This window comes from Penicillium malachiteum, assembly GCF_028827825.1.
Source record: "Penicillium malachiteum strain IBT 17515 chromosome Unknown utg000001l:1.0-8184562.0:1.0-8186909.0, whole genome shotgun sequence".
In the NCBI taxonomy this organism is placed as follows: domain Eukaryota; kingdom Fungi; phylum Ascomycota; class Eurotiomycetes; order Eurotiales; family Aspergillaceae; genus Penicillium; species Penicillium malachiteum.
This window is the reverse complement of record NW_026643094.1, coordinates 4,951,316-4,973,682: the sequence shown is the minus strand read 5'-3', so window position 1 is coordinate 4,973,682 and position 22,367 is coordinate 4,951,316. Positions and strand designations below refer to the sequence as shown.

The window sequence follows — 22,367 nt, the reverse complement described above, 5'->3', positions numbered from 1 at the left end:
CTAGCTTGAAATTCCTCTAACCCAAGGCTCAAGTTTCGAGAGTCGGATGATGGAATAATATGAATAAAATGTCATAAAACATGATATTTCTCTACATGCTATTTACTTCATAAATGAGAAATACTCTTCTATCCACTGCCCGGCTGGACCTGCAGCGTCCAATCCCCAATTTCGGATTCCTCCGCAGTAGCCATCCGGCCGTATAATGGCAACTCCAGCTTGGTCACTTCGTAGCTCTCCAAACCATTTCGCTGTACAATATGAGGTATCTACATCGTCTAGATATAATGTCCACCGACTGTCTTGCAACAGCTGCGGTAGATCGGCAATCTCAAAATCAGATCTGGCAGATCGAGTGACCATCGCGTAAGTACACAGCTCGGACACTGTGGTATATCTGCTGGGTGTGATAAAGTCGTCTGCTAGAGCTTGACCTCTTGGCTTCTTGATGTATGATTTCTTTGCCCCAAGCGTGCTAATTTCAGCCAGACCTTCACATAGCGTTCCCAGAAATTCCAAGGAGGCTCGAACGTCTGGTACGAAAAAGTAGATTCGGAATTGGCTAAGCAAAGGAATATCAAGCTGGATATCCACTGGATTTGCATCAATGTATCTGGTCACCTTGGCTGGAAGCTGCAACTCGCCTGGTTGTAGGCGCGTATGGGTGTCGGTCTCTTTGCGGCTTAGAAGACCTGTGGAGTACTCTGCTCCAACTCCCGAAATGAATCGAATATTGTCGTCAAAATTCTTGGCGAGAGCTGTTTCTCCCTGCTCAAAGGCTTTGCAATGCTCTGTGTCGAAGTCTATTAGATCATTCGCGATCTTTCTTCTTTCCTCTTCGTATGTGGCTAACAGAGATGGCTGGGCCAAGTCGCGGCTCACAAGATTAAGCTTCCATGCCAAATTGAAGCTATCGTGCATGCTTGTATTGGCACCCTGAGCTGCTAAAGCGGAGTGACAATGACCGGCCTATATGATGTTAGATTGAAAAGATAAAGGCAGGCCCGTGATAGTTTGATGTCAACACTCACATCACCAGCAATGAAGATCCTTGCCTCTGGATCCATGAAATGCTTTGCAACTCGCTGTCCTACCACGTAATTGCCAAACCATTCCACACTCTTCCATTCAAGGTTGAAAGGATGCATCGCGTCTCTGGCTCGCTGCATAACATAATCAGGTGTTGCCTTGGACTTATCCACTCTTTCACCGTCTGTCGCACTGAGCTCAACGTATAGTCGTGTCATATTCCGTTCTCGAGGGATCCAAAGAATCGATCCAGCCAAATGGGATCGGACTGCAACTTTGCTCCAAAGATCTGGAAAATCAGTCTCAATAACTCCTGCATCTATCCATTAGCACAATTCTAATGGTAAACTCGCAGCTTATGTCACCATCTAAAACACCCCATGAGGCATTGGTCATTTCACCCTCAAGTTCAGCATCAGGAATAAAGTTCCGGACCTTCGATCGCGCGCCATCACATCCAGCCAGATACTCCGCACGAACAGTCTTTGTTGAATTCGTTGATAAGTCTTCATAGACAATATCCAGCTGGCCCGTCCCGGCTACCCGAGAGCAAGATGAGAATCGTGCGTTTCGCGTCACGAAAACACCTCTCGCTTCCATATCGTCAATCAAAATTTCCTCGATCATGCCTTGGTGTGCGAGGAGGATATAAGGATCGGAGGCTCCGACAAGATGCTCGGGGTAGTGAGTTTGGCGACCGGTTCGACGGAGAGGCTCATTTACTGTGGATTGCTTCATACAGTGAGCGACGCTCAGATCTCAGTTAATTGATTAGTACATACCCAGAATGAAATATCATACACTCGAGCCGCATTCTTCAACAATGGCTCGGCCAGTCGCATCTGCTTGAAAGTCTCAATTGTCTTTGGCTGCATGCCATCTGCCTTCCCTGTGGAGGTTTTATCCGGTCGGTCATCGAGAATAAGAACTTCAATTCCAAATCGAGCAAGATTGCATCTGAAAAAGTCAATATTTATGAAAAGTTCAACTGAAAAAAGTCCACCTACGCGAGCATCAAACCGGATGGACCTGCCCCAACCACCACAACGGTGGTAGTGGCGTCCACCGCACCAGCAACACTATATACTTCAAGATCTGCACCAGGAGCCATATTTCTGGATCTCTTTCCACCTAATTGATTGTGTATAGTCTGGGCTCTCTTCATTGTTATGTGATTCTTGAATTATAAGGCAGCTCTACTTGCAGATGCGGAGAAGTTTACCCCCACTCTTGTGAATGTATCTCATTCTCGATTCTCCACTACCATCGGGTTACTCCCCCATCTACAACAATGTCCTGTCCCGTCATGTATGCACTCGCGTCACTAGCTAGAAAAACGCATGCCCCCATTATATCCTCCGGCTCGGCGATCCGTCCGTTCATTGTTTCGGATTTCCAGTTTTCGAGAAGATGGGGGAACTGCCAATTAGCTGTGTTTTATCAGTGTTGGGGGTGTAGCTTACAGAGGCAGTCATTTCGGTTCGTACATAGCCAGGAGAAATTGAATTTACTCGAATTTTCTGCAGGGAATCAGTTTTCTGCTCTCTTGGGTTGAGCATTTGGGTACTGACGTATTCAGCGAGCTCTTTTGCGATCGCTGGACACATCGATCGGACTGCGCCTTTGGTTCCACAGTATGCGCTGCACAATTGACTGCGTATGGCAATAAGACTAGCCATGCTAGACACCAGAATAATGCTTCCATGCTGAGTACCATTCGCGATCATCTGCTTCGCGGCCAACTGCGCGGTAAAGTATAGTCCGAGCACGTTGATAGAGAGTAAATCTTGGTGATCTTTGTAGGTGAACTCGAGGAACGGTAGATGGCGGTTAATCCCAGCGCAAGGAACACAGATATCGAGCGCGTTATTGAAATCTTTTTGGAATTGTTCGAAGCCAGATTCGAGCGATTCTTGTGATGAGATGTCCACTCTGTTCAAATTAGTAATTGATAAAGTGCAGGTATAGAGCACTCACTTATAGTATGCTGTTTTCACATTATACTCTTTTTCAATCGATTGAAATCCTTCATCGGGTGAAATCACATCAAAGATAGCTACAGCTGCGCCTGCCTCTGCTAGACCTCGAGCAAATGCTAGTCCGCATCCTCGAGCGCCTCCAGTGACTAGTGCTGTTCGACCTTGGAGGGAGAACTGGACTATGAGCTGAGGCATACATAAACTGTAGAGGCACATACCTTTGACATATTGAACCTTAGCTTTCAGATTATCAGTGTGATAGGTCCTTTAATTTCTTTTGATGAAGATGACCTGCCTTCAACCCCTCAGATATAGCTGTCAAGGAAGCATTTGTAGATATCGGGTATCGGCAGCCGGGATGCATGAACTAACCCCCATTTTTGTCCCACCAGGAGCTTCGTATTAATTGCAACAGATATTAAATATCCCAATGGTTCACAAGCAGCTATGTGAGATAAGTGTCGTGGAAATCTCATATCAATCTTTGAAAGTTCATCCGGTACTCATCTATCACCATGGCTCCCCAAATCCACATCAAACAGCGGCAAGCTCGCTCCGAATCATGCCAACTTGAAATTCTAGTAGTTGGCGCAGGCCTCGCAGGTCTTGGAACTGCCATTAGCTGCGCCCTATCTGGACACAAAGTACATATCCTTGAAGCGACGTCGGAAATCAAAGAAGTTGGAGCTGGCATTCAAGTTTTACCGAATAGCTCGCGGGTTCTCCAACACTGGGGCTTGGGAGAAGCATTGAAACCCCACATGACGCTTCCACAATTCTGCAACTTTATTGGATGGAAAGGAAATTCAATTTCGTCTTTGGACTTCCACGAGTCAGAAAAGGGTTATCCTGGGACTTGGTATGGCGATTTTCATCGTGCGGACCTACAACGATGCCTAGTAAATCGAGCTTTGGAATTGGGTGTCAAGATGACATGCAGTGCGCGTATCATCAATATTCGCGTGAGTCCAGATGAGACTACAGCGAAGGCAGTTGCTGCAGATGGACGGGAATGGGAAGGCGATTTGGTACTCGGTGCAGATGGCGTGTTTGGGAAATTGACAGAGGAGCTTCTGGGGCGTAGTGATCCACCTGTTAAGACGGGCGATCTTGCCTATCGCTTGCTTCTTTCGACAAAGGAGATGAGGAAGGACCCAGAGCTTGCACCGTTCGTTAATAACCCTCAGGTGAACTACTGGCTTGGTCCTGATCAACATGCTGGTATGTATTTACATTTTTCCATCTTTTGGGCTATGCTGACTATACAGTGAACTATGTTCTTCGTGGAGGAGAGCTGTTTAATATGGTCCTGCTTGTTCCTGATGATATACCCGAAGAGTCGCTTGCCACTACAATTGAAGGAAATGTTGAAGAAATGTGTGCATTGTATGAAGGCTGGGATCCAAGGTATGTGCAGCTGGTTTTGCGGATTATCTTCTTGGATTCATTTACAGCTGCTAAATTTCAACTAGAATTCAAAAATTGCTCAAACTGTGTCAATCGGTACAAAAGTGGCGTCTATGTATCCGATTTGGAGACTTCAACTGGGCTCACTCATCAGGAGCTTGGATCATGCTCGGTGATGCAGTGCATGCTACTCTCCCGTATTTAGCTTCAGGGTATGTCTTACTCCTGATATTCTGGATATATTGCTCATAAAATTAGTGCCGGTATGGCCTTTGAAGACGGCGCCGTCCTCGGTGAATCCCTTTCACGACTTCCAAATAGTCCTAATATTACCAAGACCTCCCCCGAATTCCTCGCAGCAAAGCGACACGCCCTAGGTGTTTTCCAGGAATGTCGCAAGCAGCGGACAAAAATGGTAGTTGAGAGAGGCAATGTTCAGCAGTATCTCTACCATCTACATGACGGGCCAGAACAAGAGGAAAGAGATCGCAAGATGCAGATGGTACCTACACCAGAAGGAGAGGCTTTGGCTTGGAGAGATCCCGGTCTAGCACCCAAGCTTCTAGGATACGATCATATCGCAGATGTGAGTTTCTCATCTATTTTCGCTATCCAGCCTGATTTAGCTAATAATGATAGGTTGATCGATGCTGGAAAATTCTACCGTCTCATGATATGATAGAGTCTCGGCTTTAGATAGTTTGTATAGGAATCAAATTGATACAATCAGTTTTGTGGTGTCAGCTATACCTTAGCAGATAATTTCGAGTTATCGTAGATTAACACTCCACTGCCCCCATTCTTGTTTAGCAGTGTATACGCTAGCTGCAAGTAGATACAAGCTACATTACCCCATTCTTGAAGCCTTGTATACAATATCTTCCCCGCACGTTGATATGGTATATAGCTGACCTTGAAAATTAACGATAGCGCGCTGATTAATTTAAAGAGCTCAAGCCGACAGCCGGAACTATCTCATCAGTGTATTGAATCGATCAAAATGTGGAAATACTTCAACTGGGGAACGAGCACACCACAGAAGGAGACCGCCCCAAGAGGTCTCCCCTCATCATGGTATCGGTCTGAAGCTATGTATCAGTTAGAGCGACGCGCCATATTCTCCAAAAGATGGCTTCTTCTCACGCACTCTAGCCGGTTCAACAAACCAGGAGATTATCTTTCCTTCACGGTCGCCAACTTATCCTTCTTCCTCATCAAAGACCGCGACCATAATATCAATGGTTTTCACAATATCTGCCGTCATCGCGCATTCCCTGTCGTCCAGTTCCGCTCCGGATCAAGTTACATACTAAGCTGCAAATATCACGGCTGGTCCTACGGCCTGAAAGGAAACCTCGCAAAGGCCCCTCGTTTCGAGACAGTCCCAGAATTCGATAAAACTCAGCAGGGACTCCACCCAATAAATGTCCACATTGATAAAGCTGGGTTCATCTGGGTAAACCTCCAGGCAGGTGAACCGGATGTGAAATGGGAGGAGGAGTATCAACGAATCGATGAGCAGCCCCGAATGCAGGACTTTGACTTTGGGGGAGAATACAAATTCGACCATTACTGGGAAATGGACGTTAAAGCCAACTGGAAGGGCTTGATCGAGAACTACAATGAGTGTTACCACTGCGCAACTTCTCATCCCCTTATCAGTGGAGTGTCCGATTTACCCCGATATCGAGTCGAGCCGAACGCCGGATACATGGAGCATCATATCTTCAATAAAGAGCAGATTGATAGTCAGTTCCGAAGGGCTATCACCTATTTTTTCCCTACCACCTCTATCACAGTCACGTAAGTGGGGTCCAATCCTAGTCTCGAGGGATTCAGCTAACGGTAGTAGTGACAAGTTCTTCTATATCCAACGCATGGTTCCCTTGACAGCCACTACGAGCAAGGTCGAAAATGAAGTATATCGGCATAAGGATGCAACTAATGAGGAGTTCGAGAATATCAATGCATTCTACAGACAGGTGCTAGATGAGGATAAGGAACTTTGTGTTGGAACGCAGGAGAATCTGAATGGTGGTCTCTTTACGAATGGAGAGCTTCATCCGAGCAAAGAGAAGGTATTATCTCTGTATCCCTGCTCCTTTCAAATTGCAACTAACGGATTACAGGGCCCAATTCATTTCCAGAATAGTGTCCGGGAGATGGTTATGGAGCATCGGAAGAAAGAGGAGCAACAAGGAGGCCAGGAGATTTGGCCTGCGGTCCCTAAAGCTGTCGAGGGCATGACACAGAAGCTCGCCGAGGAAGAGCAATTTTGCTCTCAATTAGAAGCTGCAAGTTGTAAGAACATACCGGAGCTCGCATGGTAATATGTCTGGATTATGTGTGGTTGAAACTTCTTAAATTATGCCATTATGATAATTTAGTATGATGCGAACGCCCCTCTTAATGCTCGACATCTTCCCAATTCTCCCATCCTCGACCCTGGACCTGTGCCAACTCTGTATCTGTATACTTCTTGCCTGTGGTGAAATAACCAGCATTAATCTTGGCATCAATCTCTACACGGGAATCGTCGGGGATCATATCTGTTTATCAAAATCAGTAACCGAAACAAATTTTGAGAATTTCTGTATTCGACGTACGATCTGGAATGGGGATTCTTTCCAATATGGGAATTCCTTGATCCACAATCGCATCATGCTTCATGTTTGACATGGAGAGCATGCGATCGATCTTCTTGACACCCAGCCAGTGGAGAATGTCAGGCATCAAAGCTTGAAATCTCATCTAATAATGAAGGTTTTGGTTAGCCTCCATTCAAATTTTTGGGCCAATCGGCGGCTTAACTCACGTCTCTCACTCCTGCGATGTTCTCCGTGCGAGCAAAATATTTGTCGGCCGTATCACCACCACGCTTGCGTGCATTATAAACGAGATACTTCACGACCTCACCCAGCGCGCGTCCTTCTTTTCGAAAGTAAATCACAACTCCAGATCCACCATTCTGGGCCTCCTTGATAGCTTCCTCAATACCAAATGCTAGGTATGGTCGGCATGTGCAAATGTCAGATTGGAAAACATCTGATCCGTTGCACTCATCGTGAATACGAAGAGCAAGCTTGACGTTGGGATCTGACACCTTCTCGGGTGCTCCAAAGATGTAGACAGTCAGGCCACCAATAGGAGGTAAAAAGACTTTAATATCTGGGCGAGTAATCAATTCCGGGAAACTTCCACCACACTGCTCAAAGAGCGTGCGTCGAAGAGTACCCTCATCGATTCCGAATCGCTCGGCAACACCAGGCAGGTACCACACAGGCTCGACTGCTGCTTTTGTCACGCGAACATCACCTTCTTTACTAATCACGATATCCCCATCAACTTGTAGTCGACCTTCACGAATAGAATCGGTAATTTCAGCCAATCGCATCGTGGCCCGTGTGACAGCAATAGTCGGCCGAACATCGATTCCATCATCAAGATGCTTCTTGAAATGCTTCACCGTGTCGTGACCGAAGGGATCCATAGCAACGATCTTCGTCTTATCACCCCAAGCATCCTGCGGAGGAAAATTGAAGATGGGCTGGGTATTTTCGAAACTGGGTTTGAAATCGGGAGGAAGGTCACCGGCGGCAACTGCTAAAGCATTGTAGATTGAATAACTTCCGCCGTGTGCGCCGATAGCATTGCGGCGTGCGATGGTCTTCTTGTTTCGTGAAACTAGGACTGGGCCTCGTTCTTCGGGATTTATCTTGCCCCATTCTAGTGAGATTGGGTTCACCACGCTTTGACCAGGGTAGGTTGTCAACTAGATCGGTGTTAGCTTAAGCTTTTAAATAAACTGTGAAATTGTCATAGCATGAAGCTCCGGAACTGACAATTATGCGCTCCCCATGTCGGGAAGTATCTCTTGTCATCGTGACTCAAGTGTAACTGTGTGAGTTTTGGATGATTGGACTGATGGTGTACGGAAGAGGCAAAACAGAACACACGGATATTTGACAGATATTTGAGGAAGCGAGACAGGGTATCAAGAGAAATATATAGTCTCTATGAGCAAAATACCTCCTAGGAAATGACGACTGGTCTAATCTCAACTGCCTGTAGATCCAAGTTGCGATAAAGATAAGATAACTCGATAAAGGTGGTGATAAGCGATAAGATAAACCATTGACTCTATCTTATCTCTTCTTATCACACCTTATCATTCAGATAGCGAGTCAAGAATCAAGATCCTAGGTAGTACAAGGCTCTCACTGACCAAGTTATTCTCAAGTGCTTCCAAGGTTAATCTTACATTCATTCTGACAGTTGGTACGTACTTTATCTATCCTTGAGATTATTCGAATTGAGAGTAAGACAAATCATAGTTTCAAATTTTGCAAATTCCGGTTTGCTTTATTCATATACGAGCAGCTATCACGATTCCAGCTCGATCGACGCCTTAAAAGCTGTTACCAAAGTTCCAGTCATGTTTATACACAAAATAGAAAAAATAATCATATCTCATACATAAACAAATAAAAAAGAGAAGAAACACTTGATCCCTTGTAATCAGAAGTTCAATCTGAATTTCTGCCTCCTAGACTCCAGACTCCAAAGTCAACACTGCATCCAGCATAGATTGGCAATCAGATCTTGTCATTTCCGTTGACATATGGATCATCTCCATATACCTCGTTCTCATCTCCAGCAGTGACAGCCATCCGTCCCTTGCTCGTCCGCAGCAACCCTTTACTAGCATCAACCAACGGATTAGCCCACTTCTCCTTTCCATCCACCATAACCTTGAAAGTCGTAGCAGCTATTCCACTGGGATGATAGTTTGCATAGATACTCTCCCATCTCTGAGCGGGGGCCTGGTAAACCTCATGCATGATACTAAACATGCGTCCTTCCTCCGTCTTCCCTTTACCCATAATTTCCTTGTTCCAGTAGTCCCATGCCTCGCGATGCGCGCCATCAGGCGCGTGCGAGAACTTATGAAGACCTTCGTATGAGCGAAAGTATGCGAGTATCATTATCTCGTTTGATGTGGCACGCTCATTTGCTAGGTATCTGTTTGAGCCAAGATACTCGAAGTGGTCACTGTTGTTGTCGAGTTCGTCAATCATTCGATCGAACATCTTGCCAACTACTCGCATGTGTCGGTGCAAAACCCCCAGTGGGTGATTACTGCGCATGGCTAGCTTGATTACGACAATCGGCTGTTGTGATGGCGCCGTACTGTCTGGGAACTGTGCACTGGTTTTGCCGGGGATCACCCCGTGCATATATGGATTTGGTCGTACGCCATGCCAGATGAGAATGACGTCGAGGAGGCGGCTGAGGAGGTAGAAGACTGGAGGGAGAATGGCGAGGCGTAAAGGGAGGAATAATAGGAGTGCGCATTGTAGAGATGCACCGAGGGAGACCCAAGTAGGTATTGTGAGAGCATCACGCAAGAACTAGTATGGCTGTTAGTCGGGAAGGTGTAAGATGTCTCGGAAGTGGGACATGCATTGAGTTGGCTAGGACCTTCGAAAAATTGCGACCGAGGTCTAGAATCTGACGGTGGTAGAATCGCTTGGAAGGTAGACATGGCTGATATCGTGGATCCCTTGTCTTAGGGTTGAAAATTTGGTGTTGGAATGCTCTCGTTTTAATGTGCCAGTTTAACGCTTAGAAACTTGAAGTGGATGTAATGGGTTTTGTGTTGCACAATGGAAGACTGATCAGTCAACGTGTGCGAAGGCAACATACAAGTACGTAAATCGTACGATTCTATCATTAGAACAGTCTCATGAATTCACATTCCTCTTCATCCATCCCATCAAACGATCAAGGGCTTGATGGAATCGGGGCCGAGCCCCTATTAGGGAAATGTACAAATGTCAGAGCAGAAAAACTCCGATTCCTTCACGGAAGTTTCCTGGCTGTGCAAAATCCAAGATCAGCAGTACGCCTTAGGTCTTCAATATGTATATTCGTTGGCTTCGCCCCATCTCTCATAAGGTCTCCAGACTATGGAGCCAATGGCGATCTCGTATTACACCCCTTGGACCCCGACCCCCGTTCGGAGTAGTCCGTGTTGGTGGGTCCAACACGCTCGAGCAAGCTTTTTACTAGTTCCTAGAGAGGCTAATAAGCATCCTTTGGTAAATCCTTGGTTAATTTCCTCCCGTCCTGTGGGCACTCACCCGTACCAAGACGCTGATCTTTATGTGTCGCATATTTCCCCAACTAAGATCCATCGCATTAAGATGAAACACCGGCGTTCCTTCGGCATTTGCAAAGTATTTGTAAACCCACAAATGGCCTCAGCGGGGGCCTGCAATATATGTATGGTGATATGTTTGACGTGAAATGTTACCTCATCAGACTTGGCGAGGTCTGGAGATTGACCGGCCGCGTCATGACATCAGTTGTGGGTGGTAAGCTTCGAGATCATCTGGGGCCAATAATGATGAAGCTGTAAATAGAAAGTATCTTCATTTCAATGGGCCTGATTCCAAATGTTTTTTTTTGAGATCAGTTCGGGTCAGGCAATGGAGTAAGCCACACGGTCACCCTGAGAGCCCATGAACAGGCCAATTTGACGCTATTCAGGGCAGTCTTGGAGAAACAGATCAAAAACAATCCATGGAGCTTTCCATTGATTTGAGGGTCGCTCTCATTGCTGGAAAGCATACATTGCGTCATGACCGTTGGCCGACGGCGATAAAATAAATGGCAAACTTAGCCGCCACGTCGAGACTGCCGATCTTGGGTCCATAACGGGGCCAATAAGTGAAACTTGGACCCTTGTTATGCGATATACGCAGACATTCAGAGATCGACAAATACATCTGACGTGCATATTCCCGAAACGAAGGATAAGAGTAGGGTTTCAAAAAAGACCGACAAAGACCAAGGGTGATCCCGAGGTCTGGATCATCACGATTCACAATGCTCAATGTTATCCTTATCGGACTATCTTATCCGTTATCTGTTATCAGTATCAGATAACTATGATTGTTCTCCGCATTGATTTGGAGTCACCCCCGCTTTACACCGTACATCGGAGATCGAGTCAGCTGATTTATAACAGAACCCCTCCTATTAGGACCAGTTGAGATTCAAAGCTCACCTTAGAGAATAATCAATTCCTTCAAAAAAAAAATAACGCGAAAAATGGCTCAACCTTCAAAAGTGGACAGTGTCCTCGGCACCTCCGCCACCTCCTTCCCTCATTCCCATGAACAGATATCCGAGCCCAAGGATACTCCGTATTTCGTCGATAACGAATTTCGATTCTCCAGCAGCAATGACTTCATCGATATCCATGATCCGGCAACCAATAACTTGGTATCGCGGGTTCCGAAAATGACCAAATCCGAGTTGGAGGACGTTGTGGCATCTGCAGAGAGAGCCTTCCCTGTGTGGTCATCTATGTCTACAATCGCCAGACAGCAGGTCATGTTCCGATATGTGGGTCTTATTCGGGAACACTGGGACCGACTCGCAGCTGTCATCACTCTGGAACAAGGAAAAACTGTCTCTGATGCCAAAGGCGATGTGCTTCGAGGATTGCAAGTTGCCGAGGCCGCTTGTGCAGGTCCGGAATACATGAAGGGAGAGGTTCTCGAAGTTGCAAAAGATATGGAAACTCGAACATACAGAGAACCACTGGGTGTCGTTGCCGTGGTCTGCCCCTTCAGTCAGTACTCCTCTTCCCTGTTTCCTGTGATCATCAAATATACTGACTGAATAGACTTTCCTGCTATGATTCCTCTGTGGTGCATTCCAATTGCTACCATCACTGGCAACACTGTTGTTCTTAAGCCATCTGAGCGAGCACCTGGTGCGGCAATGATTCTAGTGGAGCTGGCTGAGAAGGCCGGGTTTCCTAAAGGAGTCATCAACGTCGCACATGGTGCGCATGACACCGTCAACTTCATTTTGGATTCTCCCGTCATTAAGGCGATCAGCTTTGTTGGAAGCAACAAGGCTGGTGAATATATCTTCGCCAAGGGCTCGGCGAACGGCAAGCGGGTCCAAGCAAATCTTGGTGCCAAGAACCATGCTGTCGTTTTACCCGATTGTGATAAAGATTCCACATTGGATGCTATCATCGCTGCGGCATTTGGAGCAGCTGGTCAGCGGTGTATGGCCCTCTCCGCTGTTGTTTTTGTGGGCGAAACACAGAGCTGGCTACCTGAGCTGGTTGAACGAACTAATGCCCTCTCTGTGAATGGTGGCTTTGAGTCTGAAGCAGACCTTGGTCCGGTCGTGACTCCAGAAAGCAAGACCAGGATTGAGAGTCTAATTGCAAGTGCTGAAAGTGAAGGTGCAAAGCTTCTTCGTGATGGTCGTGGGTTCAAGCCACCAAAGTATCCCAACGGTAACTGGGTTGCTCCTACAATCATCAGTGAAGTCACCCCGTCTATGCAATGCTACAAGGAGGAGATATTTGGTCCAGTCTTGGTCTGCCTTCAGGTCCAGTCTCTTGATGAAGCTATTGAGCTTATCAATGAGAATCCATATGGCAATGGTACTGCTATTTTCACATCGTCTGGTGTTTCAGCTGAGAGATTCCGAAAGAATATTCAGGCTGGCCAGGTTGGTGTTAATGTTCCTATTCCTGTGCCTCTGCCGATGTTCTCTTTCACCGGAAATAAGGGAAGTGTTGCTGGTGGAGGAGCAAACACCTTCTATGGAAGACCTGGTGTCAATTTCTACACGCAATTGAAAACGGTCACTTCTAAATGGGCAGGTAGAGATGGTCAACCTGCAAAGACGACTCTCTCGATGCCTACCCATTCGTAGGTATTATCGCAATCAGTTTTAATGAAGGTTAATACTACAGCAATCAAGTTCCGAGTGAACCAAAATATATACTAGTCACTATTTACTTCCAAAGTTGAAAATCTTAACCGTACTAGGTATTGAAACAATTATGACGCCACTTTATCCATAGATGTAATATCAATAGTACGGCCACTAGTAGCCTCTTCGAAATGCCAAAGGCTATATATTCATATATATTCAAGTCCAAATGTTGGTACCTACTAGGTAATTAGTCTCAATTTGCTCCCGACTCATACATCCGATGAATAAACATAGAGATCTCGAATACATCCCGAGGCTCTTCGATCTCTAAATTTGTGGTTTTTGCGAACTGAAAAGATCTAATCAAGTCCAATGCCTTTCCAGGGTAAATTCGAGTGTAATGGCCAAAGAAAGTCGAATTATTTGAAAGCGGGTGAGTTTTGGAAGTCCCCCGCATGTAGCTCAGTCCTTCGGCTATCTTATCATTTGCAGTGCTAATCTTATCGATTATCTTATCGCATCAGATGGAAATCTTATCGGTGATAACGAGAGTTATAGATTAGATTTTGTGGAGATCTACAACAATCATGTGCACTTGTATAGATTAACGACTATCAAAGGTAGACTCGATACTGAGGGGCAAGGCAACTAATTTTGCCTAAGCGTCAATGCTCAGAATCTTATAGTTATAGAGCTTGAGACCATTCCATACCCACTTGACTCAGTTTGGCTCTCAATAATCTCAAACAGACATCCTTTGATTCAACATCCTTCTTATAACTTTACCTTGTCTGACAAGATATCATGGCTACTGAATATAATTCAACCTTTTCTGAGGATGATATCAAGGGAGATGCAAGTTTTTACAACAAGAGACTAGTGGTTCTACCACAAGGCAACCATCTACTCAGTCTAATGACCATACTGCGTGATTCAAACACAAGCGTTACCACCTTTGCAGATGTCACAGAGAAAGTTGGTGATCTACTTATAAGTGCCGGTGAGTGTTAGAGCACTCTTCTTAACTTGTCGTCTTTCTGATACACCGTACCTAGCACTCGATATTCTACCAACTGAGAAGATTAGCGTGGTTAGCCCCACCGGTGCTGAGTATCAAGGCGTCCGTGAAGCTCAAGAAGTATGTGCTGTGAGTATTCTTCGAGCAGGAGCAAGCTTAGAGAATGCAATGAGACGTGGATACACGTAAGTATCTCTTCACTTTATCCGAATCACAATACTTACTCTTTCAGTGGACGTTTGAGTTTTGGCAAGATATTGATCCAACGGGATGAGTCTACCGGTCTTCCGACACTCTATTACTCCAAATTTCCGACAGATATTGAGTCAAAGAGTTTGTGACTCAATTTAAAGCGCAAAATTATAGCCAGTCGCTAACTTCTGGTTAGTTGTCATAATTCTCGAACCGATGCTGGCAACCGGGGGCTCAGCCTGTAAAGCTATTGAAACCATCAAGGCAAAAGGTGTACCCGAAGAAAATATTATTTTTGTCAATATTTTGGCTTCACGCTGCGGGTTCAAGAAACTATTTGAGAAGTTCCCCTCTATTCATCTGGTGACAGCTGCTGTGGATGAACATCTTACGCCTTCATAGTATGTCCAAAAGGAGACCCTCGAGATGCATGTGAAATCGGCTAACATTTTACAGTCATATTAGCCCAGGTCTAGGGGACTTTGGGGATCGGTTTTATGGGACGAATGAATGACTGCTATGAAATACATACTATTGAGGGTTGCATTTGGAGATTACGATTACAGCTTGACATCATTGATTAATGTATTTTACTTCGTATCATTCCGCTCAAATTTGCATGACAGATGTATGTTTTAAGATAAAATCCGAAAATATGTAATATAACAAACTATGAAAAGCTATGACAAGCTTACAAGTTTCCTTGTCAAACCGCCAATCTTATGTGAAGACCGAAAACCAAAAGTTATTATAGAGGCGGTTATGCCCCAAAATTAGAGAGATTTAGACTCATTCCACCAAAAGAAACGTCAATTCAGTCAAATGCAAGTGCAGCTGCAGCATTTTTTCCCGGTCCTTTCAGCGAGCTGATAAACAGTTTCACCATTGAAATCATGAATGGAAAAGTCCACCTTTTGAGTTTCGACGAGCATATGTAAGATGTGCACGTTCCCCAAGCCTGCGGCGTAAAACGCGGCTGTTCTTCCGTTGATATCCGGCAGATTTAAGTTGATGCTTGAGACTCTCAGCAATCTCTCAACAATGTAGGGATCATTGGCAATGATGGTGTGCATGAGAGGAGTTCGCTTTCCGTTATCTTGAGAGTTGACATTGAAGCCAGAAGTGCTTAAAAGAACATCCACCAGCTGATGGTTCTGTTTAATCACAGCCCAGGCCAGGGGGCTTACCTCTTCTTTTTCCTCGAAAGCGAGTAGTCATCTCCTCTGGTTCTATTCTTTTAGCAACATGAGTGGAACTCGATGGTCATTGAACTCCTGCCTCTGCGACATGGGGGAGCCCAAAATGCTAGAAAAGTCCTCTGGTAAATCAGTTGAACACGTACGGGCTTCTCCTATGCATGGACACTGCCTGCGCAGAAATAGCTCGTCCAGATCAATGTAAGGGTATGAGAGGAGGAGTTCGAATGCTTCGTCCATCCATACTTGAGATTGAAGGGCGCTCCATAGCAATCTTTTAGCAAAACCCTTGTCGGCCCAGTGCTCGAGAAGAGATCGACTTATCATGGACATAGAAAGTCCTTTCAGTGCTTCCTCTGCCACATTTGTTGGTAGGATCTCGTTGGCAGGGTAGAAAAATTGCTTGGCGAAAGAAAAGCTGACAACTGGAGACAGACCAGGAGCATCGGATCCCATATCCCATTTTGTATCACGATTTCCGCCACTCGAAGAAAACCTTCCAAGACGTCCGAGGCTGGATTGTATTGGAAAAAATCACAAAGCGCCACCCACAGGCTTGGCGAGGGCTCTGATGCATACGCTATATTGCGATTCAAGATCCACTCCGCCTTACAGGCCTGATTTGTTCTTATCAGTAGCGGTATAATAGGAGTGTCTGTGACATTGCCCCGGACAAGGTTAAAAACCTCGCCCACAAGTTCATCATCCTCCTGTTGGATTAAATTTTTGTATACAGTTTCCCAGTCGGTTCCAGTCGAGCCAACCAGACATGAATCGGGGAACCCATTTTTGCGCAACATGTGCGCTATAAACCAGCTCTTACGAGAGGAGGTGGAGTCGAGAGTCATAACCAGGTGGAGAAAAGCGGGCCAGCCATATTTGCCACAAAGTGTCAAATCGATGTCAGGGTGCTGGATCAAAATAGCCAATATCTCCAGGTTGCCTTTCCCAGCTGCACAGGTTAGGGGCGTCTCGAAGTCCCCGTCGATTTTAATCATGCAATTCACATCGGCCAGAGGTTCATCGCCCTCGAGCAACAAATTCACTAGCCGAATCCCAGAGTTGCGGTCGGCCTTTGCTGCAAGGACAAGAGCATAGTTGAAAAAGGTAAGATGCAGCTGGAGGCTCTCCGATCGTCTCACAAATATAAACCTCTCCTATTGTTGGAAGGCCGCAATCTCTTGTTTGGGGAAGCCTTTTTTGTTGAGCACTTCAATAATGCCAGTGTCCTGAGAATGCCCATCTTTCAATATTTCACCTTTAACTAAGCAGTCCGCGATTTCATGAAAGCCAAAGGCGATAGCATTTTCCAAATGATGATAAGAGATTTTCAAATCACAGTGTGGCCACAGTAGTTCAACAATCTTAGTGTGTCCTTGATCAACGGCAAGTTCGAGAAGTCCTGGCTCCATCGCATTGGCCCCTCTAGTAACAAGAACCGTGCATGCATCTAAATGACCGTTCATGGCAGCGAGCCAGAGATGGGTCCTGCCATATTTGTCGTGAGCATTGATGTCTGCCCCTTTCTCAATCTCAGACTGTATATCGAAGATTCTGTCTTGACTTACAGCCGTGTGAAGATCCATCATTGAAACTTTGGCTTTGATTTCTATGAGGCTGTAGTTTGCCAGACCGATTGGCGCGGTGAGCTGTGTCTGTTGTGAAAAAGATTTCCGCCTGCAAAAATGGATGAGGCCACTTGGAAATGTGACGTGTACGGTCGAAAGATCATCATGCGGTAGCAAATATTGATTCGAGCACCCAAACATTGATCTGAGCAACTAGAGAGCTGACATGATTGGGCTAATGCCCCTATCCTGGACGTGTAGCATTTGAGACGTATCATATCACATAATAAACCTCATATTATTTGCTATTTTCTCCTGAGGATCCCGGGGATCGCTATCACTAAAACAAAGTCCCATCCCCCTGAATTACGATGGGACTGGATTTGGTCGATGGACGATACTTTGCAGCAAGCTCCCGTCCTCCCTTCCAAGTTCCAGCTTCTAGCATCTGGGCCATGGTGATTTGGACACCTTGTTTAGCAAAGCGATCTGACACAGTTCCATGAAGCTTGTCCAGTAAAGCAACTGTCATTGCTCGCCACTCCACGATCACATCACTGGTTGCATCAAAGCTTGGTGTTTCCTGCTTCGAATTTGCCTGTCCCTCCTTCAGAATATGATCTCTCAATACAAGGACCCCTTTGTCCACAAAGAGACCACCATTCCGATACTCTGGGAGGCCGGTTCCCAGTTCCATATTTGTCCACTCAAGACCCAGTACCCGAGCAAATGGAACAGACAGTGAGTAGGCGAGCCACTGTGTCAACTTGTGGAAAGGTTGGATATTCAAAGTGTCGTTCTCACTTGTCTTCCCTTTGTTCAATTTAGCCAGAATATCAAGGGGCCACGCGTCACCAATTGGCACACCTGCCACTTGGGTCCGATTCTTTGGCCAAGAGGGCAGGAGTGCTTTTTGGAGAGTTCCCCAGAGAACTTCATAGTGCAATTCTGTCTTTCCATCTCTGTGTTCTAGTATATAATCTGCGTAGACTGTCAGTATGGAACAATGTATCACTGGAAATCAAGCTTACCGACGAGCTTTCCTGGTCGGCCAGTCGAGCCAAAAATCTCAGGAAGATTCAAGAGTGACTGTCCAACACTATTCAACAAGCTTACTCGGGAGACATCACCGATGATCTCATTTTCGGGGGTGATCTGGAAATTCTTCCGGAATGTCTCAACGTCGAGGGTGACAAGACCTTGACCTAGAAGACTCAAATTTTAGCTCTAGATACTCATAGTTTCTCTACGAGTAGTATTGATGAATGACCTACCATCAACAGTTTCCTTATCTCCTGAACCACTGGAGAAAGCTCCAGCCTTGAACATGTACAACGCAGCGACCGCAATTCCCTCACTGCGACCATATTTGTTCCCAGTCCCAGGCTCCGTAAACTGCCAAACATCACCGGCCCCAGCATCCAACAGCACAGCTACAAAGAACAAGTCGATGAGACGGCGAGTAATCTCAACCTTATCGCATCCACCTTCCTGCCAGCCTTGGATAAGCCGATCGACTCGAGGAATCGCCCCAATCTCAAAGTGTTGCCATCGACCATGCGGGGGGATCTTCTCAAAGCTAGATGGACCGAAATCTCGCTGAAATCATCTAGTTAGCCTTCCGTGCATGAAGTATCTTGGAGCTGAGCTTACGTTGATGATACCGGCCACATACTCTGCGACATCGTCCATCTTCTCAGGGTAGTAGACAAAATGGTTCAGCTCATCTCTTGTAGCCGCTTCGAGTACTTGGCTCGCTCGCTCGCGAACAGCTTGGAGGCTCTTCAGGTGTTCAATGTCTGCCATAGTGTCTTTGTTACTTCAGTGATAGAGGTGACGGATGTTCATGAAACGTGTTAAGGAATAGGTTCGATTCCACGGTGAGTAGAGATAAATAAAATGCAAAGTAGAGCCGGAGAATAGAATCTTCACACCGCAAAACGTCCTCGGTGTTACGTACTAACATGCAACCTTCCAAGGGTGTGCTCCGCTCTCCGCTTCTTGTCTCCATTACCGCGGGGATCGATAAGCTCCGATAAGACTACCCGATAAGATATTGTTCACGATAGGATAAGCGATAAGATATCTGAATCCTTATCTTCTTCGATAAGACTATCTATAGATTGTCCTTCTATCAAACAGTATAAAACTCATCTACTTTGTCATTCTTAGCTACGATCAACGAAGAATCTTGATCCTACAATCATCTCCAAAATGAAATCCAACATCCACCTCATCGAGGACGTGGGAGCCGCAATCCTCCTCTCAAAACTCCGCAACCAATCCCTAAATCCATCAATGGTCCGCCACTACGTTCGCGAAATGACAGCAGCCCTCACGAGATACGTGCTTCAAAGACCAGAGGAAGGCGAACGAGTTGCCGTCATAATCATCCTACGTTCCGGTCTCTCGATGGCTGAAGAGTTCATGGATGCGTTTGAGAATACCGACGATACTGTCGCGTTTCATCTTGGGTTATTCCGTGAGAAGGAATCACTTCGCCCGATTGAATATTATAATAAACTCCCTGCGAAGGATCCTGAGATCAAGAGGGCTTATGTTCTTGATCCTGTTGTTGCTACCGGTGGGACTGCGACTGCGGCGATTGATATTTTGAAGTGAGTTGAGAAAATCTATCCGTGCATGACTGTTCTAATTGTTTTACAGGGACTGGGGTGTTGAGCATATCACTTTCTTTTCCTTACTTGGTAGCAAGCAAGGACTAGATCGCGTTTCGAAAGTATGGCCAGAGGGTACGGATATCTTCATTGGTGCTATTGATGATGTACTTGATGCAGAGGGATATGTGCAACCTGGTCTTGGTGATATTGGAGATCGACTCTATGGAACAAATCGAGCTAGATAAACATGTAATATAAATAGTGCATAGATCCACATGAAGATCCCATCTACTCTTGCTTCAATTCTTATCGGAGAATGCCTTGGAGAAATTCTTCTCTGTCGCTCCACTCGTATACTCTTCATCGTGAGGACTCGTCGAATCGTAATACTCTCTGTCGATGCCCAGTTGCTCCCATGCAAGCCCTTTCTCTTTAATCTCTAGCTGGCTCTCTGTTGGCCAGATCTTGCATATGACGTAGTAGGAGACGAAGGAGGTTATGAATGCGGTCAACCAGGCGATATCCATGATGTGTGCTGCAGATGTGGATACGGAGGCACCAAGTTGACCGCAGAATCCGGGGAATGGGAGAGCAATTCCTATACAGTAGGCTATAACGGCTTGAATGTTGACTCCTCCGTGGTACCAATAGTTCTTATTGGCTTTTGTTGGGATGTAGAGAGATCCAATGGTGATGTTACCCTTTGTAAGAAGGAAGTCTGTATAAATTAGTAAATGAAATGTGGATGAGTTTGTCTATCGATAACTTACAGTCGCAAACCATGATCGCCACAACGCTAGCCTGAGATAAGTTAATAAACAGTTCAATGATCGCCGTGACTGCTAACATACCATGAAAAGACCATATCCACTGAGGAAAGTCTCGAATTTGGCGGCAGAGGCAACAATCTTCCAAGGAACCGCAGCCCAAGCGAGAAACTCGACAATGAATTGACCGCGACGAATGTTGATGAAAGAGGGGAAGAGCATTGATGAATCTGCACCGAAAGACATCATATTGGCCGCAATGTTGGTTCCCAGGATCTGAACGAACCATGCGAAGGCGCATAGGAAAACAGCAAATCTAGCTTTGGAAGTCCAGTAGTTATCCAGGATCAAGTTCATCATATCCCATTGGTTCCTGTAATGTAGAGTTAGAGCACGCTCATAGTTCAACCCCGGAAGTTAATCGTACCAGATATCAGTGCCATACTTGAGATTCACGGCACTGGTTGCAAGAATACCAACAGTAGCTGAAATCGTCACAGCAATTGGATTGACAATCTAGAAGAAAAGAATATTAGAAAGGTTTTTCATGTGAATCTTTATTTATGAATTCCGAATCTCACCAGCTGTGTCCAAATAGGTGCGCCGCGCGACTTCGCCCAACGAGCATAATCGGGCTGATTGGTGATCAGAGTAGCAGTGTTTCTAATATTTAGATCAGTCAACTCATTTCATCTTCAGAAGCTATCAGATGGTAACATACCCCATTCCACTGTTAATTCCAGAAAGAATCAACCAAGCTGTCGCACTAGACGACCTCGAGCTAGCAGTGTATATAGTTCCAATATGACCATTCGTGTTCACCATCGCCCAAATAAACAGACCAAACATCGCAGGCAAGGAGACGATAGTCTTGAACCAGAAGAATTGTCGAAGTTGATATGGTCGGAAGTAGCAAAATGGGAGGTGCACAAGCCAGCTGAGGAAAAATGCCAGCATGAGGTTGGTAGTGATCCCGGCGCTGGCGGGAATATGATTTGGGATATTGACGAAATTATGTCCGAATATAGCCCGGAGCATGTTGTACATATACTCTCCGCCGTAGTACACTGCAATTCAAGTTAGCATCAAATTCTACTAGTAGAATACGATTCCCGTGTCTCGCCTTACTTTGCACTGAATACCAAATGACCGCTAAAACTGCTCGTGCGCCCACGAAATAGTAGCTTCCCCACATCCCGAACACGCTTCTAGCCACGCAGGGGAATCCAATACTGTACACGCTCGCTGCGCGTGAATTGAAGGCCATCGCAACGGAGGAAATCATTTGGGATACGAAAATCACAACGATCGCTTGCCACCAATTGAGACCAATTCCTACCATTGTCTTTAGAAATTGTTAGATAAATCCGATAAGCAAGGGTGAAACTGAGCTTACAGATCCCAGTGTCCAATTTGTGAATGAGATAGACCAGTAGAAGGTCACATAATTCCACCAACGCCATGCTATTCATTCTTAGTAACTCGGTCATCCTGCATATGGTTATCGGTGCTCACTTCGCTTTTCCGGTGGTGTAGGTAACAAATCTGGGCGAAATCGTCAGCTGGAGTTCACCGTCAAGATACCACCCGTTCTGTACCTTCATTAACCCATCGTGAATGCTCCAGAGACCCGTCTACCTCCTTGAGCCTCAAGCTCTCCCGTGCCCATCTAAGATACGACATAATCGTGAGTCGTTTATCGTAAGGATGAGAAAATGAAGAAGTTAGAACCCCAGCATAATTAAGTACGGATAAGGCTCATAAGAGATCAGGGTATGTTATCAGGAAAAAGAAAATCCCATCGCTTATCTCCGGTAACTCGTAGGACATGGGGTA

General features: G+C 45.7%; 13 protein-coding genes across 13 annotated transcripts; 7 read left to right on the top strand and 6 right to left on the bottom strand.

Moving 5' to 3' along the window:
- Nucleotides 1-102: 102 nt before the first annotated feature.
- N7483_001866 (uncharacterized protein) lies at nucleotides 103-3,235 on the bottom strand (the record flags this gene model as incomplete). The annotated part of the gene is made up of 9 exons (XM_057085303.1): nucleotides 103-969; nucleotides 1,032-1,342; nucleotides 1,395-1,761; nucleotides 1,812-1,986; nucleotides 2,037-2,108; nucleotides 2,294-2,448; nucleotides 2,493-2,961; nucleotides 3,007-3,182; nucleotides 3,227-3,235. The coding sequence occupies 9 exons, from the start codon at nucleotides 3,233-3,235 to the stop codon at nucleotides 103-105; spliced, it is 2,601 nt and encodes an 866-aa protein (XP_056951452.1).
- A 288-nt stretch (nucleotides 3,236-3,523) lies between these two features.
- On the top strand, nucleotides 3,524-4,279 carry N7483_001865 (FAD-dependent oxidoreductase; the record flags this gene model as incomplete). Its single annotated transcript, XM_057085302.1, has 1 exon — nucleotides 3,524-4,279. The coding sequence occupies one exon, from the start codon at nucleotides 3,524-3,526 to the stop codon at nucleotides 4,277-4,279; it is 756 nt and encodes a 251-aa protein (XP_056951451.1).
- A 401-nt stretch (nucleotides 4,280-4,680) lies between these two features.
- Nucleotides 4,681-5,094, top strand: N7483_001864 (uncharacterized protein; the record flags this gene model as incomplete). Its single annotated transcript, XM_057085301.1, has 1 exon — nucleotides 4,681-5,094. The coding sequence occupies one exon, from the start codon at nucleotides 4,681-4,683 to the stop codon at nucleotides 5,092-5,094; it is 414 nt and encodes a 137-aa protein (XP_056951450.1).
- A 321-nt stretch (nucleotides 5,095-5,415) lies between these two features.
- N7483_001863 (ISP domain-containing protein) lies at nucleotides 5,416-6,222 on the top strand (the record flags this gene model as incomplete). The annotated part of the gene is made up of 1 exon (XM_057085300.1): nucleotides 5,416-6,222. One exon carries the CDS (start codon nucleotides 5,416-5,418, stop codon nucleotides 6,220-6,222), a length of 807 nt encoding a protein of 268 aa, XP_056951449.1.
- Nucleotides 6,223-6,292: 70 nt separating this feature from the next.
- On the top strand, nucleotides 6,293-6,745 carry N7483_001862 (RHO alpha subunit C-terminal catalytic domain-containing protein; the record flags this gene model as incomplete). Its single annotated transcript, XM_057085299.1, has 1 exon — nucleotides 6,293-6,745. The coding sequence occupies one exon, from the start codon at nucleotides 6,293-6,295 to the stop codon at nucleotides 6,743-6,745; it is 453 nt and encodes a 150-aa protein (XP_056951448.1).
- Nucleotides 6,746-6,821: 76 nt separating this feature from the next.
- Nucleotides 6,822-8,296, bottom strand: N7483_001861 (uncharacterized protein; the record flags this gene model as incomplete). The annotated part of the gene is made up of 4 exons (XM_057085298.1): nucleotides 6,822-6,964; nucleotides 7,022-7,166; nucleotides 7,231-8,187; nucleotides 8,258-8,296. 4 exons carry the CDS (start codon nucleotides 8,294-8,296, stop codon nucleotides 6,822-6,824), a joined length of 1,284 nt encoding a protein of 427 aa, XP_056951447.1.
- A 714-nt stretch (nucleotides 8,297-9,010) lies between these two features.
- Nucleotides 9,011-9,652, bottom strand: N7483_001860 (uncharacterized protein; the record flags this gene model as incomplete). The annotated part of the gene is made up of 1 exon (XM_057085297.1): nucleotides 9,011-9,652. One exon carries the CDS (start codon nucleotides 9,650-9,652, stop codon nucleotides 9,011-9,013), a length of 642 nt encoding a protein of 213 aa, XP_056951446.1.
- Nucleotides 9,653-11,531: 1,879 nt separating this feature from the next.
- N7483_001859 (CoA-acylating methylmalonate-semialdehyde dehydrogenase) lies at nucleotides 11,532-13,166 on the top strand (the record flags this gene model as incomplete). Its single annotated transcript, XM_057085296.1, has 2 exons — nucleotides 11,532-12,057; nucleotides 12,112-13,166. 2 exons carry the CDS (start codon nucleotides 11,532-11,534, stop codon nucleotides 13,164-13,166), a joined length of 1,581 nt encoding a protein of 526 aa, XP_056951445.1.
- Nucleotides 13,167-14,084: 918 nt separating this feature from the next.
- On the top strand, nucleotides 14,085-14,893 carry N7483_001858 (uracil phosphoribosyltransferase; the record flags this gene model as incomplete). The annotated part of the gene is made up of 5 exons (XM_057085295.1): nucleotides 14,085-14,169; nucleotides 14,225-14,372; nucleotides 14,420-14,520; nucleotides 14,576-14,780; nucleotides 14,836-14,893. The coding sequence occupies 5 exons, from the start codon at nucleotides 14,085-14,087 to the stop codon at nucleotides 14,891-14,893; spliced, it is 597 nt and encodes a 198-aa protein (XP_056951444.1).
- Nucleotides 14,894-15,197: 304 nt separating this feature from the next.
- Nucleotides 15,198-17,161, bottom strand: N7483_001857 (ankyrin repeat domain-containing protein; the record flags this gene model as incomplete). Its single annotated transcript, XM_057085294.1, has 4 exons — nucleotides 15,198-15,578; nucleotides 15,636-16,089; nucleotides 16,128-16,732; nucleotides 16,787-17,161. The coding sequence occupies 4 exons, from the start codon at nucleotides 17,159-17,161 to the stop codon at nucleotides 15,198-15,200; spliced, it is 1,815 nt and encodes a 604-aa protein (XP_056951443.1).
- Nucleotides 17,162-17,483: 322 nt separating this feature from the next.
- On the bottom strand, nucleotides 17,484-18,949 carry N7483_001856 (URC4/urg3 family protein; the record flags this gene model as incomplete). The annotated part of the gene is made up of 4 exons (XM_057085293.1): nucleotides 17,484-18,124; nucleotides 18,175-18,348; nucleotides 18,418-18,742; nucleotides 18,797-18,949. The coding sequence occupies 4 exons, from the start codon at nucleotides 18,947-18,949 to the stop codon at nucleotides 17,484-17,486; spliced, it is 1,293 nt and encodes a 430-aa protein (XP_056951442.1).
- A 408-nt stretch (nucleotides 18,950-19,357) lies between these two features.
- On the top strand, nucleotides 19,358-20,009 carry N7483_001855 (uracil phosphoribosyltransferase; the record flags this gene model as incomplete). The annotated part of the gene is made up of 2 exons (XM_057085292.1): nucleotides 19,358-19,761; nucleotides 19,811-20,009. 2 exons carry the CDS (start codon nucleotides 19,358-19,360, stop codon nucleotides 20,007-20,009), a joined length of 603 nt encoding a protein of 200 aa, XP_056951441.1.
- A 54-nt stretch (nucleotides 20,010-20,063) lies between these two features.
- Nucleotides 20,064-21,873, bottom strand: N7483_001854 (uncharacterized protein; the record flags this gene model as incomplete). Its single annotated transcript, XM_057085291.1, has 7 exons — nucleotides 20,064-20,482; nucleotides 20,535-20,565; nucleotides 20,616-20,904; nucleotides 20,959-21,047; nucleotides 21,113-21,194; nucleotides 21,253-21,598; nucleotides 21,660-21,873. The coding sequence occupies 7 exons, from the start codon at nucleotides 21,871-21,873 to the stop codon at nucleotides 20,064-20,066; spliced, it is 1,470 nt and encodes a 489-aa protein (XP_056951440.1).
- Nucleotides 21,874-22,367: the final 494 nt, after the last annotated feature.